This window comes from Melospiza georgiana, chromosome 9, assembly GCF_028018845.1.
Source record: "Melospiza georgiana isolate bMelGeo1 chromosome 9, bMelGeo1.pri, whole genome shotgun sequence".
In the NCBI taxonomy this organism is placed as follows: domain Eukaryota; kingdom Metazoa; phylum Chordata; class Aves; order Passeriformes; family Passerellidae; genus Melospiza; species Melospiza georgiana.
This window is the reverse complement of record NC_080438.1, coordinates 23,514,900-23,528,179: the sequence shown is the minus strand read 5'-3', so window position 1 is coordinate 23,528,179 and position 13,280 is coordinate 23,514,900. Positions and strand designations below refer to the sequence as shown.

The 13,280-nt window shown below is 53.4% G+C and overlaps 1 protein-coding gene across 1 annotated transcript; it reads left to right on the top strand.

Annotated features, from left to right (window-relative positions):
- The first annotated feature begins 3,178 nt into the window (after positions 1–3,178).
- On the top strand, positions 3,179–12,272 carry TAL1 (TAL bHLH transcription factor 1, erythroid differentiation factor). Its single transcript, XM_058030222.1, has 4 exons — positions 3,179–3,192; positions 5,848–6,276; positions 7,024–7,115; positions 11,271–12,272. The coding sequence occupies exons 1-4, from the start codon at positions 3,179–3,181 to the stop codon at positions 11,687–11,689; spliced, it is 954 nt and encodes a 317-aa protein (XP_057886205.1). The 3' UTR covers positions 11,690–12,272.
- Positions 12,273–13,280: the final 1,008 nt, after the last annotated feature.

Sequence of the window (13,280 nt, the reverse complement as noted above, 5' to 3'; positions counted from 1 at the left end):
CAGTGGGATGATGGTGGAGCCATGTGTTTTCTCACTGCCCTTTTAGGTGCATCAGCATTCTCTCACAGGCTTTGGAACAAACTTTGTTTTAGTGATGGCATTGTCTCAGCAGCAGTTCAGCCTGGTGCTGACCTTGCCTTTCCTGTTCTGAGTGTTAAAGCAGAGATCAAAACACCCTCTCCTGAAATCCTGGGCCTTTCCCAGTCACATCCTAGGGACTGCAGTGTTCTTGGTATGTTTGAGTGGGCACTGATTGCTAATTAATTTATTACAGAATTGGGCTGAGATAAACCATGTGCTGTTTTGAAGCAGTACAGAGAGAGGAAGGCAGCAGCTCCTTTTCAGCCAGAATTTCTCCTCTCACGCAGCCTCTTCCATCAACAAGGGTATTTGCTTCCTTTCAGGAAAGGTGCTGCTTTACTGTGCTGAAAAATAAAACCTTTCTCAGTCCCTGAATCTCCCCTGGATCAGACATAAGCTTATTATCTGCCAGCACATTTTCTGCTGAATCAGTCAAAAAATAGTTAATGTTTTTGAACATTCCAGTGAGATGAATGAGGCAATTCATACCTCTGAGCTATTGTTGCAGGGTTTTGTTCTTTGTTTCCTATTGTAAAATGTCTGGAAACACAGGAAGATGACAGCTGTATTGGTTAATATTTTAAAGACTTTCTTCAAATGCTCAAGGGCTAGAAACAATTTGAAAACAAAAGCCAAACTACTTGCACACAGCTCAGGACAAGGGTGTGGTGTTATAATAAGTTACACAAAGCATATAATCCTGGATAGCAACCTCCAAGCAAGCAAAATGTCAATTTACTGGACCAAAACAAAAAAAAACACCCTTCCCTTTAAGCAGCATTTTCCTTTCTTAGTATGGTGCTGAGTAATTTCAAGATGTCTGGATTTTTTTTTCCCCCTGAAGCATCCACTGCAATTTGAGGTAAAAAAATACACGTTAAGCCAGGTCTGGCTTTGTTGACTGAGCACTGAGGCCCAAGCTCTAGAGCTGGCTTGTGAGGTGATGGCATGGCTAATGGGGCAATGTTAAGGCTTTATTGATTTGGGTTTGGGGTTTGTTTTTTTTAAATTGTTTTTAGCTATTATTTATTATAATTAAGGGAAGATATTTATAGTGCTAGCTGAAAAGGTGCTGGGCCTGCTCGGAGCATCACTGACTGCTTCACCTGGGATCATTTCGGTGCTCCCCACCCTGACTGAAGGGTTTGATCCCTCTTCAATAAAATAAAAATGCGGGCCGGAGGTGGGCTGAGCACGGCCCGGCTCCCAGCGCAGCGGGCCCAGGCACGGCTGGGAATGGCCCTCGGTGCTCAGAAGATGCTCGGCTTCCTAATCTCCGCCGCCCAGCCCCGGCTGTTCTATCTTTAACGCTTCCTGTTGCCGCGAGGAGCCGGCTCGAGCGCGGTCGTGTTTCCTGGCGGGAGGCACGGCGGGCTCTCCGGCGCGTCGTGACCGCCGCGGCCCCGCCGCCCCCCGCACGCCGCCGGCATCGTGCGGGCTCCTGCGGCCGGGACACGGCCCGAGCCCGTGCAAACCTCTCCCACGGCCGCGGCCAGAGCGGGAGGCTGAGGGGAAGGAGTGAAAGGAAGAATAACAGCTCCGGCATTTCCCCCTGAGCCGGGCGCGCAGGTGGCGGGGAGACAATGGCGACCCCCGCGCCCCGGCCCCGCCGCCGGCCCCGCTCCACGGCAGGTGCGGCCGGGCCGGGCCGCCGCTTGTCCCCGGGCCCCGCAGAGAGCACCGGGGGTGTCCCGGGAGGGGCTCGGCCCGGGCCCCTTCCCTGCCGCCCCGCGCCCGCCGTGATTTCGTTGATTTTCGGGTTCCCGGTGCCCGAGCTGTCCAAACCCGCTCCCCGCCGCCGCCTTTGGGGCCGCGCTACCCGCGGGTGCCCTGAGGAGCGGGGCTGGGACCCTCCAGCCACTCCTGCCTTGCCCCGTCCATGCCGGGTCCCTCGGGCATTTCGGGGAGCTTTTCACGCCTCCCGTCGCTTTGGGACCGCCGCGCAGGGCACCGCGACCCCCGCACCGCCCGCTCCGGGGGCACGGGGCTCTGCCCAGCCCGGGGGTCCCTGCCCAAGCCGGGGGTCCCTGCCCAGCCCGGGGGTCCCGGTCCGCCCGGGCCCGGAGCTCTCCGGGCCTGGCTGAGCCCCTGCCCCGACGGGGCGCGCAGCCGGCCCCGAGCTCCGGCTCCCGCAGCCCGGCCCCAGCCCCGCTGGATCCCCGCACTGCTGCAGGCCCAGCCAGGGCTCTTTTCTCCCTTCCCCAAGCCCCTCTCCTCCAGGGTCCGCCAATAACACCCCAAATTTCTGGAGGTGCCGGCTCGGCGCCCGCTCCGCTCACGGTGCCCAGCATCCCCCAGCTCGGCAGGGAGGCTCGGCCTCCTCCCACCCCAGAACGGGAGGCGAGACAGGGAGCTCGCCCCAGTTCAGCCCTTCAGCAAAAATACACAATACTGGGGGGCAAGGCTGGTGACTGGGGCCGGTTTTCTCCAAAACATCTCATTTCGATGTGCTTTATTTACCTCCTCTTGTCCCAAAGCAGCCCACACCCTTTCCCCCTCTCTCAACATCTCTAACAATTTATTTTGGCTCATTAAATTTAATTAAGAACGGAGTAGGTGTTCCATATTTAATAATAATAATAAAAAATAAAACAGCAAAAAAAAGGAAAAAAAAAAAAACAACAACCTAGGGGCATAATAACCTCCAAGAGGACTAAAATAAAGAATCGCTATTCAGATGCGGGCAGCCACAGTGCAATTTTTTATTACTTTTTTTTTTTTTCTTCTTCTTTTTTTTTTTTTTTTAGTGTCTTTTTAAGAGCATCTAAGCACACACACATAAAAAGCTAGAAGGCATGCATTCCGGAGTTATTCCTATGCATATCCCTGCAATAATTTTCCGCTTTCCTTCGATAAAATTGCCAAATAATAATGAATCATTTCATAAATAATGGGTTTAGAAGCTTATCAGGGCAGGCGGGCCACTGCTGGGGTTTTATCTCTCTCGGCCACATTGCAGTAGTGTTCCGCTCTCCATACTAAATAGGAAACTGGACGTGATGTGGAATTAGAGCCTACCCAGCTGAAGCCACCCAACACTTACTACAAATATAGCCGCGATGCGTAGGCCACAAAATGGCTCCACTCACTTTTCCCAATGAAAAGCAAATGGTGAGTAAAGAGGAATCGGCTCCGCACGAGTCTGGGCGCTGGGGGCGGCGGGATGCGGGTTTGGGGGGCTCCGGAGGCAGCGAGGGAGCTTTTGGGGGCTTCTGCCCCACATGAGAGACGAGAAAAAAAACACAAAATCTCTTCCGCGGTTGGGTTTTAATCTGTTTTATTCTTTGATGCGGGGCCGGTGTGGAGGGGAATCCGCTTTCCCCTTTGAAATCGCGGGGTGCGGCCGCCCCACGGCGCCGGGGCTGCGGCAGCGAGGGTCGGGCTGGGGGCGCTGAGGGCGAAGCGACCCCCGGGCCCGGCTGCCCCTGCCCTCCCCAGGGACAGACAGCGGGACACGGCCCGGCCCACGGCCGCAACCCGAGCGCTGCTCCCCGAAACCCCCATACCCCGCTCCCCGCCGCCCCTTCGTTTTGGGGCGATTTCCCTACAAAGGAGAGGTGCGCTTTAGGGTTGGAAATTTCCTGCCGATCGGCTGCTGGAAAACAAAAGGATTTTGCGAAGCTGAAACCAGCGGGCGGGGATTTAATGCCCCCCCTCCATTTTTTTCTAAACGAAACCACCCCAATTTAAGGCAAAATTCTGCTGATATAATTGCGGTTTTGCGTATTTCGTTTTTTAACAAATGCGGGAACAGACGGCATCGGGATTATTCGTCTTTTTACGAAGGGGAAACCTAATTTTTCGTGATTTCGTTGGCGGGTTGAGCCGGCCTCACCTTCCTGCGGCCGGGCGGCGGGGAGCGGGCTCACTCCGCCGGTGTGAGCTCTCTCGGTTGGTTCCTCGGCCGGTAACCGGCCCCTTGAGGAATTTCATTTGCCCCTTTAGGAATTAAATTTTCCAGCCGGACGTGGGAGAAACGCCGCCGCCGCCGCCGCTTCGTGCGAGCCCATCGGGAGAAAAACAACCCCGTGTCCGGCCCCGTCTGTGATTTCCTCCCGGGAAGACCGGGCTTGCAATGTGTCCAAAAAACCGCCCAATTCGCCCCAAATATAGGGCGCTTTTTTCACGCCTTTTTTTTTTTTTTTCTCTGTTTATTTTTATTTTTCCACGCCAGGCCATGGCCGTCGCTCGCTGTGGCCCCGTGTGCGAGGCGGCGGCGGCGGGGGGGGGACCAGGGGGTGGCCGCTGTCCCCTCTCCCAGGGGCCTCCCCGGGGTGCTGTCCCCTCCTTCCCTCTCCCCTGCACCTTTCTCCCTCCACTGATCTCCGGCAATCCGGACCCACGAGATCCACCCTCTCCTTTCTTTTTTTTTTTTTTTTCTCCCCCCCTTCTCTTCCTCCCAGGATTTAGCAGTTTTATCCCGATGCGGGTGTCCTTCCTCTCTGTAAAGTCGTAAGTACCTTGAGGTGGGAGGAGTAAATTCAGCCTGACACTGAGAGCGCTTTTGTTGAAACAGGAGAGACTTGCGGTGTCCCTACTTAAATATGACACATGTGAGTAATCTCTTCCTATACAATATCGGAATAGGCAATTAGATTTTTCTTTCTAGAGGGCTGGCGGGAAGGTGGCCGGAGGGAAGGAGGAGAACTTGTTCTTTAGGTTGGGTGGTTGTAATTATTTTTATTTTATTTTCCAGAGAGATAGCGATATATGGCAAAAAAAGCCAAGTGGTTTTTTGTTTTGGTTGTGTTCGGTTTTTGGGTTTTTTTGGTTTTTTGTTTTTTTGTTTTTCCTCGCGAGTCAGTTTATCAGAAACGGAATAAAAAATAACCCGGGGCAAAGGAGCGAGAAGGATGGGTGGCAGCTCTCTGCTCCGCGAAGCTCCTTATTTAAATAGAAAATAATAATCAATCAACCAAAACAACAACAACAACAAAAAAAAATCCAAAAACGAACGAGGGCGTAAGTGGGAGATAAAGCATAGAAATAATCGCGATATGTGCCCGAGGCGCGAGGTGCCCTGTCGCGACAGCGTTTGTTCTGCGGGAGCAGGGGGACAATGCTGAGCGTGCGGCCGCGGCCGGGCCCCTTCCTCCTTCCTGCGGCAGCGAATGCACGGGGGGATTGACTCCGTTAGGGGCTGCGTTAACCCCCTCTCCCCCAAAAAGTGCTTTCATTTCGATAGTTTATAAATAACAATAAAAATAATCATGGGCGGAGAAGGGGCCGCCCGTGAGGATAAGGCCGCTACGGGCAGGCCGGGCGGTGACCGGGCTGGCTGCGCAGGGCAGCGAGCACCGCCGAAACGGGGATGGGGGACCCCAAAACGGGGAGAAATACCCCCGGAAAAGCGGGGATGGGTGCTGGGCCTCGGCTGTAATTTGGCAGCACAATTTGGCCGCACAATTTGGCCGCACAATTTAACCCGCACCCTCGGGCGCTGCCCGAGCCCGCTCTCTGCCCGTCGGTGCCGCTGTGAATCCCCGGCTCCGGCCCGTCCCCACCGTGCGGGAACGGGGCGCTGCCAGACGTCAAAGCTCCGCTCCGCCAGCCTCCGTGACGTCACGGCAGGGCCGGGGCGCCCCGTGACGTCACGGCACCTCACGGCTCGGCGGGGTGGAAGGACAGATCGCCCCCCCCCCCCGCCAGCAAACCCCGAGTTATTTGGGGTGATCGGGAGCTCCCCCGTCTCTCCCCGACGAGGCGCGGGCCCCGTCGGGCGGTGCCGGTGCAGGGGCCGGCCCTGAGCGCTGCCTCTCTCCGCAGGACGATGGACAGGCCGCCCGCCCCGCCGCCCCCCAGTGACCCCCGCGATGCCCGCCCCGCCCGGCGGCACGACTCGGAAGCGGAGCCCACGAGCGAGCCCGAGAGCAGCCGCGGGGGCATGGAGGCGCCGGCGGACCCCCAGCTGCTGCTCAACGGGGCGGCCAAGGAGGCGGGCCGGCCCTCCCCCGGGCCCCCCGCCGCCGCCGTGCCCGTCATCGAGCTGGTGCGCAGGGGGGGCTCCCTGGACATAAAAAGCCGTGAGGCGGCGGGCGAGGCGATGCAGAGAGCGCCGGGAGCCGAGCCGTGCCGCGCCGCCGAGGCCGCCTGCGAGGCCCGCATGGTGCAGCTGAGCCCCCCCGCGCTCCCGCTGCAGCCCCCCGGCAGGGCCATGCTCTACAACCTGGGCCAGCCGCTGGCCACCATCAACAGGTCCGTGTGTCCCCCCCTGTCCCATCCCCACCCCGGAGCGGTGTCCCGGGGTGTCCTGGGCGGTGTTGGAGCGGCGGGAGGCGCGGGGTGGAGATGCGGGGGCAGAAGCAGCAGCATCCTTTCGTCTGCGCGGGGCTCGTCGCTAAAATCATCGCGGGTTTGCACGCAAACTTTGCAAAGAGAGAAAGGGGAAATGCGGGGGGAAATCAAAAAAAAAAAAAAAAAAAAAAAAAGAAACGAAAAATTCGTTCCTCGAAGGAAAATAATTTGAGGGGTAAAGTCCTGCAATAAGCGGACGAGAACCGGTTTAGCTCTGCCAAGCTCCCCGGGCTCTCTCTGTTCTCCGACGAGTCCCGCAGATGAGCGAAGGGACAGCAAGGCTCTGACAGGGGCTGAGCCATCCCGGGGGTGTGCGGACGGACCCCACCTCGCCTCCCGGGGAAAGCTGCGGTCGGTCGGGGGACCGAGCGTGCCCGAAGTCCCGGGAATGGGGGGATTCTGCCCAAATCCGCAATCCTGGACTCCCCACGCCGCTCACACCGCCCTGCCCGCGCAGGGCTGGCGTCTCTCGCTGCGTGTCCCCGGCTGGCCGCGTGTGCTGCCACCGCACGACCCCGGCCCGGCTTCGTGAGCCGCGTTCTCGCCCCGAGGTCACGGAGCGGCTCCGCTTCCCGCCCGCCCTGGGCAGCCCCATCGGGCCAAGGGGATGTCGGTGTGTCCTCACGGCCTGTCCGCCTCTCTTTGCAGCGGGTTTTTCGGCGAACCCGACTCCTTCTCCATGTACGGCAGCAACCGGGTGAAGCGGAGACCCTCTCCGTACGAGATGGAGATCACCGACGGTGAGAGAATTTCGCTCCTGCGCCGCATTTTGGGGGGAAGGGGTGTCTCTGTCTGCCATGGGGGGAAAGTTCCTGCACAATGCCACGCTCTGGGACTAAACACCCGAAATATAAATGGACCAAAACCCCAAAGCGTAAAACGCGAGTAGGATGCCCAGGGAGGCAGGGGGCTCTCCGGTAAGCAGAGCCCACAGCCATCCCCAGCAGCGTGCTCGCCGAGTTTGCCTTCACCCAGCACCCAGCGATGCCTGTGGCTAATTACATCCCCGTTCTGCGAATTACTTAGAGATTAAATCCGAAAGAAGACAATAAATGCGTGTCTTTGTTGAGGTGCGGATCAGGGCCATTGCCATTGCGGTGAGATGTTGGGTCTGTAAAACCCTTCCAGCCCGGAGGCGTTCGCCCTGCAGAGCACAGCCCTGGGCAGAAAGGATAACCTGCCTTTGAACCAGCTCCTGGGCATCCTGCTCGCGTTTCAGGGTTTGCCTGCTACTGGCAGCAGGTTTGGGGTGTGCAAGGGGATCTCTGCCCACGCAAAGGGACACTCGCAAGAACGATTTGCACGTGGAAGGCCGGCCTGTTTATCTCTGCAGTTAACAGCGAGATTCGCTGAAACACGTTTGATCTTTAGCGATTGGAAACACTTTGTTTCAATTGCTGGACAATTAATTCTCCTCCTATCCAGCTAGCTGTCCCTTCCCTTCTACCCAGCTAATCTAAGATCGAATCATAACGTGCATCAGTCTAAAATAATGCATCCCGAAATGACAGGCTCAGGGTATTATCGGCATTAATCAGAATCCTCTCCCCTCCCGCTCCTTTCAGACTGCAGCCCCGTGGGACAGGGCATGTTACAGCCCCAGTGCAAGAAGGGCTTTTTGTCTGGGTTTTAGCATTTATGGGGAAAAGTCCATCAAATCTCGGTGCCTGACTAAAGCTTTGCACTTGCTATTAAATTACGTATTAAGGATTACAGAAATACTCGGTTGTAACCAAGTTTTTGAACACATAAAGTTTTGATGCAGGCGTACAGATTGGGCCCAATCCTGCAGGTTCTGGTTCGTGTGAATTTCCAAGATTGGACTCAACATTTTTTGAGGGGCAAAAAGGGTATCAGATTATGTTGTGTAAACAGGAATAATTTGTAGGGATGGAATATCCCATGCTGAGGCACCTGTGTGGTCTGAGGCGCTTTGCTCATTGCTCTGATGGGCACCTGATGGGTGACATCCAGGAGCATCACTCTCGAGGGTCCTCAGTCCTTGGGAGCTGCAGAAGGGCAGGAAAGTCTTCCCAGACACTTTGTGTTTTCGTTTTTTCCTGTGAGAGAATAAGTGGTGCGGTTTTTGTAGTAGTTCTTTATCTATTTTATGGAAATTTTGTTCCATTTAATATCTCTCTTAAAATATCCAGAAGTGAGGATAAAAATGCAAAAAAGTATCTCTAAAAAAGTACATCCTGGAACTTTGGAAGATCTTCTTTTTATTAATTTCCCTCATATTTCTAATTTTAAAAAAAAAAAGCATCAGTCAATCCATTAGAACAAAATCCAGGCAAAAATTCTCATCTGTTTGCTTGAATTAATTATGAGGCAAGTTTTTTAATGAGAAGTAGATTTTCTATTATAACACAGCTATGGGGCATTTTAATTTCCTCCACTGCTTGACATGTTTTGGCCAAAGCCTGATCTCTTTCTGAAAGATATGTTTAATTCAGTTGGTGCATGAATCAAGAATTTGACTGGTGTTAGAATTTGTTTTATATATACTGAAGCTTGATTTGGGTGCCTATGGATGAAAATGAACAGGTGTTTTTTTGTTTTTTTGGTTTTTTTTTTGTTTTTTTTTTGTTTTTTTTTTCTGATTTCTGACCAATTTATTAATAGATGCCTTTTAGTTATCAACTTTCAGTGAACAGAAACACATATTTGAAGACTGAAAGCCTCTTGAGGATTTTTTTTTTAAGGAGCAGTATCCAAGGTGTGGTTATTTCTCATACCCTTATGGGAGTAAATAGCTTTTGAACTCCATCTCCATCTGGATTCAAACCCAGTTGCTTTGTCTTGTCTGGAAGGAGCAGTAAAGTGATAAAAATGTCATATTATTCTAGTAGGATGTATCACATTCTTCACTGCTTAATTGGCAGTGCTGCTGAGGTCCCTTCGGTCCCTGTCACCTTCCCCACAATCCTGTGGCACAGCAGACTGCTGTGACACACCAGGGACAGAAAACCTTCCCTTTGCATGAGCTCTTGTACCTAAATTGATACCGAGGGCATTAGGGGCTGTTTGGGGGTGAATATTGCCTTTATTGAAGCATCACACTGGAATCCTAGAGATCAAGGAGGTGTTTGCCATTTCTACATGCCCCAGCTTGTCCCAGGGGCTTTTTGTGGCTTTAGGGGACTCCCAGCTCTGAGCACACCGTGAGGAGGAGTGAGTTGTGAGGCTGCTCACGCACTGGAGAGGCTGGCAGCTTTAACTGGCTGCTTGGGAGTGTGTTCCCATGCAAACCCTGCAGGGCAGGGGGTTCTGAGGGCTGCGCTGGGCTGCAGGGACTCAGCTTCCCCCAAAGACAGGAAAGTGTGATGGCATCTGATGGTATCTGATCTGCTGGAATGAGGGATTCCACTTCTCCTGTTGTGCAAGGTGGGATTTGCTGAGGTACAGCCTGCCCAGGATACTCACAAAAAGTCACACCTGTTTGGATCCTGTGCCACAGCCAAGGCAGCCAGGAGTTTTGGTAGAAAAGAATAAAGGTGCTTAAATATGCCCTGCAGGGCTGGTTCTGCTGTGTGATGTCAGAACTGTGGCTTGAACTGCTCACCAAGGCCAGGGACTTGCTCCCACCGGGAGGGAGAAGTTAGGCAGGTGTCACAGAGTGGGGGATACAGGACAGAGATGGGGGAATGGGAATTCCATGGTCCTTTGGGGTAAATCTCACCAATATGTAACCTGCAAGGCTTTGCTTCCCACTCTGTGGTGATTTTTCATTGTATGTGATGCTTCCTATCCCATGGGAGTTTCTGCCCTGGTCATTCTTCCAGATTTTCATGAGATTGATGTGACCTTCCATTGTTGATGTCTCCTGGAGGAGATGATGGGAAGGATGTAATAATAAAAGCATCTTGTGGTAGTGTTCCCTCACGTGAGCTGGTTTCCATGGACCTAAGGACCTGCAATCCTGATTTGCAGCACTGCTGCTCCTGCAGAACAGTATTTTTCAGCAGATGTGCTTTTGGGTCTCTCCTAGCACAGAGACAAAGCTTTTCTCATGCACACCAGGAGGTGCCCTGATGTGCTGAAAGGAGAATTGGTGTGCTTTGTGCCTTCATCCTGTGTAGCATTCCCTCTCAGAAACATGGATGTAAAATTTCAAGGTGTAATTTGAGGTCACACGTAATTAGGGCAAGCAGACACCTCCAGCAATTTGAAGCCCCTTCTCCAATCATTGTCAGAGGGAGTTTTTGCCCTGTGGCAGTGATGACAGAGAGCAGGCAGCCCTCAGGTCAGCTGTGAATCTGTTCCAAACAGGGATCACCCTTCCAGCAGGACACTGCCTCCACTCTGTGGTCAGTGTGGTCATTTCCTACCTGTCCTCATTGCTATGGGACAAATCCCACCACCCCATTTCATTCAGAGGCTGCTCCAACCCCCTGGTGTCTCTCAGCAGGGAAGACCTCTGGATCTCAGAGCTGTCAGAACCTCTGCTCAAGCTGATTTCCTCCCATCCCAGTGGTGTGCTCTTTAGACAATTTTTGAGGTAGAAAATAAAGCCATCTAGTAAGATAAACTTTTAATAGGACCCTGGTTGCTGAGTTATCCTTGTTGATGAGATGAGATACTCTAAAATTACAGCAGTCTTCTGCACACATATCATGGCCTAAGCCTTCTTCCTTGGAGAGGTAAATTTCAATACCTGAGGAGACATCCAAAGAGATGCAACTCCATTTTTCCCTTCCACTGAATTGAACAGAAGTTATGGCATTCTCAGCTCATGGGGTCAGCTTCCACTTAGCTAGAAACTCTTGTTTCACTGCCTTGCTGATTAAACCTCACTAAAATTAGTGAGTTAGTTAATTTGCAAAGCAGTGACCCATTCTGCAAAGCAATACGTGTTGAACCCAGTTCCTAATTGTGCGTGGTTGGCGTTGCAGGCCCTCACACGAAGGTGGTTCGTCGCATCTTCACCAACAGCCGGGAGAGGTGGAGGCAGCAGAACGTCAACGGGGCCTTCGCGGAGCTGCGCAAGCTCATCCCCACCCACCCGCCCGACAAGAAGCTCAGCAAGAACGAGATCCTGCGCCTGGCCATGAAATACATCAACTTCCTGGCCAAGCTGCTCAACGACCAGGAGGAAGAAGGAAACCAAAGGGGCAAGGTGAGCAAAGACTCGGGGATAGTCCAGGAAGACCTCCTGCAGGACATGCTGTCCCCCAACTCCAGCTGCGGCAGCTCTCTGGACGGGGCGGCGAGCCCAGACAGCTTCACGGAAGAGCACGAGGCGCTGGACTCGAAGCACACGCGCAGCCTGCACCACGCCATCCTCCCCGTAGAAGGCAGCGCGCAGCGGTGATGACACCCACGCTGCTCCCCGAGGGCCACGGGGGACAGGCCGGGCCTGTGCAGCGGCTGGAACTTGTGCCTGTGGGGTTTGTGGCTCTGCCTTTCCCCGGGAGCTCGCTCTGCCCAGCCCAGCCCAGCCCAGCGCGCTGGCTGAGGACCAGCCCAGCCCAGATGAACGTTGGGGGTTTAGGTACGCGACCGTACGGAGGAGAAAAGCGTTGAGGTCGTCTTTGTTGTACAGAACTGCTCGGGATGGGACTCTGAGGAGGGGAAGGAGACGTGGCTGGCGCCTCTCCGGCATTTAGAGGGTTCCCAGACCGCTTGGTGAGCGTCTCTTTGCAAACATCCATCGGGGTGAGGCATGGAACTCCTCTTCCTCTGCCCGCGGAGGCCGCCGGCGCTTTCCAGCTCCACGTGGTGCTGGAAACTGCTGCATCACACCAGTGCTGCAGCGCTCCTCCAGCCTGAGCACATCCAGCTGGTCTGAGCAGGAGCTTGGCCACATATTCCCGTTGTCCGAGAGCTTTTGACTCTATCTTTTTAAAGAGGTGAAAAAATAACCCTCAGCAAAAGAACTATTAAAAGGATTTAGACTATTTCTTTTTCTCTTCTTTTTTCTTTCTTTCTTTTTTTTTTTTTCCTTCCCTTTCTTCCTTTCTCTTCTATCTGATTTTGGATTGTTTGGGCTTGTTGTATTTATGATGTGGGATTACTTCCGTTTAACACTGTCATGCAATATCCATGAATGAAAAGGTACATAGGTATTTTCTGCCACCCTCCCAGTCCCCGATTCTTCTGCTGGTTACACTCAGCAGGTGAATTTCAAACCTGCTGTGGTCTTCTAGGGTTTTTCCAGTGGTTTCTGTGGGGCCAGAGCTTCTCTCCAGAAAGATGAATTTCAGAGTTGGTAAAGGAAGAAAATATTTGCTAGTGAAGTATCTCTTTGGACTGGGGGATTTTTAAATTCAAAAAAGCAAAAAAAAAAAGGTCAAAAGGAGTCAATGATGTATCAACAGTGTGCGTGTACATAGGGTTATAAAAAGGTTTTTTGATGGTATGCTTTGAATTTTTTGGTTTTATTTTGTGAAATGGTGGTTCAGCTGTGCCAATGCCCACAGTGTGGACAATAGTGCTGGATTTATTCTGGTGTTAGGAAGGTCCTCTCCTCTCGAGGCTGGTGGGAGTCCACAGCCTCGCTGAATCTTGGGGGAAGCAGTAAAAGAGTGGTGGGATTAGCCTGCACTCCTGAGTGATAAAATTGCTGCAAAGCTGATCTCTGTGACTTGGCTGATCCCCTGACCCTGCTGCCCCTCAGGACAATGTTTGGGAAATGGGAGAGCAGGGGAGCAGGAGGCTGCTGCTGCTGCAGTGGGAGCTGAGAGCCACACCTTGCCACCCCTGCTGCATCAGGCCACCTCTCACCAGCCCATCTCCTGAGCCTGATGGAGCAACTGCCCCAAACCCATCCTGTCCCCCTGCACACGTGTCAGGGCACAGAAATCCCTACCATGATACAGCAGGAAAAAACCCCAAACCCACACACAAACCTCCTTCTGAAGGGAATAAATCTCTCTGAGTGGGGACACCTTCCACCACACTCG

Bases quoted from the DNA above. Each gene is read 5' to 3' on its own strand.
- TAL1 (XM_058030222.1), top strand. The intron at 6,277-7,023 runs GTCCGTGTGTCC...CTCTCTTTGCAG, and splicing joins CCGCTGGCCACCATCAACAG to CGGGTTTTTCGGCGAACCCG. The intron at 7,116-11,270 runs GTGAGAGAATTT...TTGGCGTTGCAG, and splicing joins CGAGATGGAGATCACCGACG to GCCCTCACACGAAGGTGGTT.